The sequence below is a fragment of the Mesocricetus auratus genome, unplaced genomic scaffold (assembly GCF_017639785.1).
Source record: "Mesocricetus auratus isolate SY011 unplaced genomic scaffold, BCM_Maur_2.0 Super-Scaffold_100004, whole genome shotgun sequence".
Classification (NCBI taxonomy): domain Eukaryota; kingdom Metazoa; phylum Chordata; class Mammalia; order Rodentia; family Cricetidae; genus Mesocricetus; species Mesocricetus auratus.
In genome coordinates this window covers 78,209,491-78,211,136 of record NW_024429189.1, presented here as the reverse complement: position 1 = coordinate 78,211,136, position 1,646 = coordinate 78,209,491, and the positions used below count along the sequence as shown (strand labels likewise).

Below are 1,646 nucleotides of genomic sequence, written 5' to 3'. Positions count from 1 at the left end.
AAATGTTCTTTGTGACTAGAGTGATGACTCAGTGGTTAAAAGCATTTATGTTGTAAAAGACCCAGGGTTGGCTTCCATTACCACATAATGGTTCACAACCATCAATAACTATAGTTTTAGAGGATCTGATGCCCTTTTTAGCATCCATAGGCACTGTATGAATGCAATTAATACAGTATCCAAGACACTGGAAAAACAGTTATACACAGAATAAACATAATCTTTTACAAGTAGTTGAATTCTATAAAATGAGATTTTATTTACCAATAATAATTAGAAATCTATGTAATTTAAGGCATCAGAGATAAGTATTGAGAGCTTATGTTACATTAACTATCAAAAAGAAAAACAGTTACATAGGATATTTGTTATTTGAGTGTCTTTTACTCACTCTAAGCAACTTTTGTTTTTAGGGATTATTTAGGAAAGTTTCCTAAAATGCAGGAGCTGATTCCTCAGTCTCTTCATTGTCACCTTCATGTCTTTGTTTCTCAGAGTATAAATAGCAGGGTTCAGGATGGGTGTAATCATAAAATCCAAAATGGCAAGAAACTTATCCACTGGTACAGTAGGAAATGGCCACAAGTACACAAAGATGCATGGTCCAAAGAACAAAACCACCACAGAGATGTGAGCAGAAAGTGTAGAGAGGGCCTTGGACAAGCCACCTGATGAATGCTTCCACACAGTGAACAGGATAACAATGTAGGAAACAGTCAATAATAAGAAGGTGCTAATAGAAATAATGCCACTGTTGGCAGCAACCATGAACTCCATTCTGTATGTGTCCTTGCAGGCCAGTTTGATAAACCTAGGGAGATCACAGTAAAAACTATCTATCTTATTAGAATCACAAAAACTCAAATGAATTACAAAAGCTAATTGGGCCACTGAATGCAGGAACCCAATAACCCAAGCACCAGACAGAAGCAAAAGGCACATCCGTGGACTCATGATGCTCAGGTAGTGGAGGGGCTTGCATATGGCCACATATCTGTCCCAGGCCATGGCTATCAGCAGCACCATCTCAGATCCCCCCAGGACATGAAGGACAAATATCTGGAAGACACATCCCTGGAATGAGATGGTATTGTGCCCAGAGTACAGGTCAGAAATCATTTTGGGAACAGTTAAGGTGGAAAGACATAAGTCAATAAATGAGAGGTTTCCCAAAAAAAAAGTACATAGGGAAATGTAAATGTGAGTCAAAGGCCACTGTAAGCACAACAAGTGTGTTTCCCAGCACAATGGCTACATAAAACACCATAGAGAAGCCAAGGAAGAAATGTTGTATTGGTCTAGATGTGGAAAGTCCCAGAAACACAAACTCAGACACCTCTGTGTAATTTATTTCATTCATTAGCCTCCGTTATATTTCCTGAAATAGACAGGAAAATAAAAATTATAAAGGAATTTGCCATCTATTTAAAATAAGCAAGTGCTGATACCAGTGAAAATTTTTACCTTCATATAACAAAGCCCTTTGAAAATATTTGTTCATTCATTGATCAGGTGTTCAATAACTGTGCAGACAGCACAGAGAACTGTATGTACAAGTGCATTGTGCCAGGTACTATATCATAGGCAATAAACACAGACTCTATCTTCTATAGTGTCATGTCTAGATGAGTAATGAAATGTGTAAT

General features: G+C 37.5%; 1 protein-coding gene across 1 annotated transcript; it reads right to left on the bottom strand.

Moving 5' to 3' along the window:
* Positions 1–420: 420 nt before the first annotated feature.
* On the bottom strand, positions 421–1,360 carry LOC101834859 (olfactory receptor 4F15-like). Its single transcript, XM_040744928.1, is given in 2 exon segments — positions 421–1,179; positions 1,181–1,360. Coding segments are annotated over 2 exon segments (939 nt in total).
* Between the last annotated feature and the right edge of the window lie 286 nt (positions 1,361–1,646).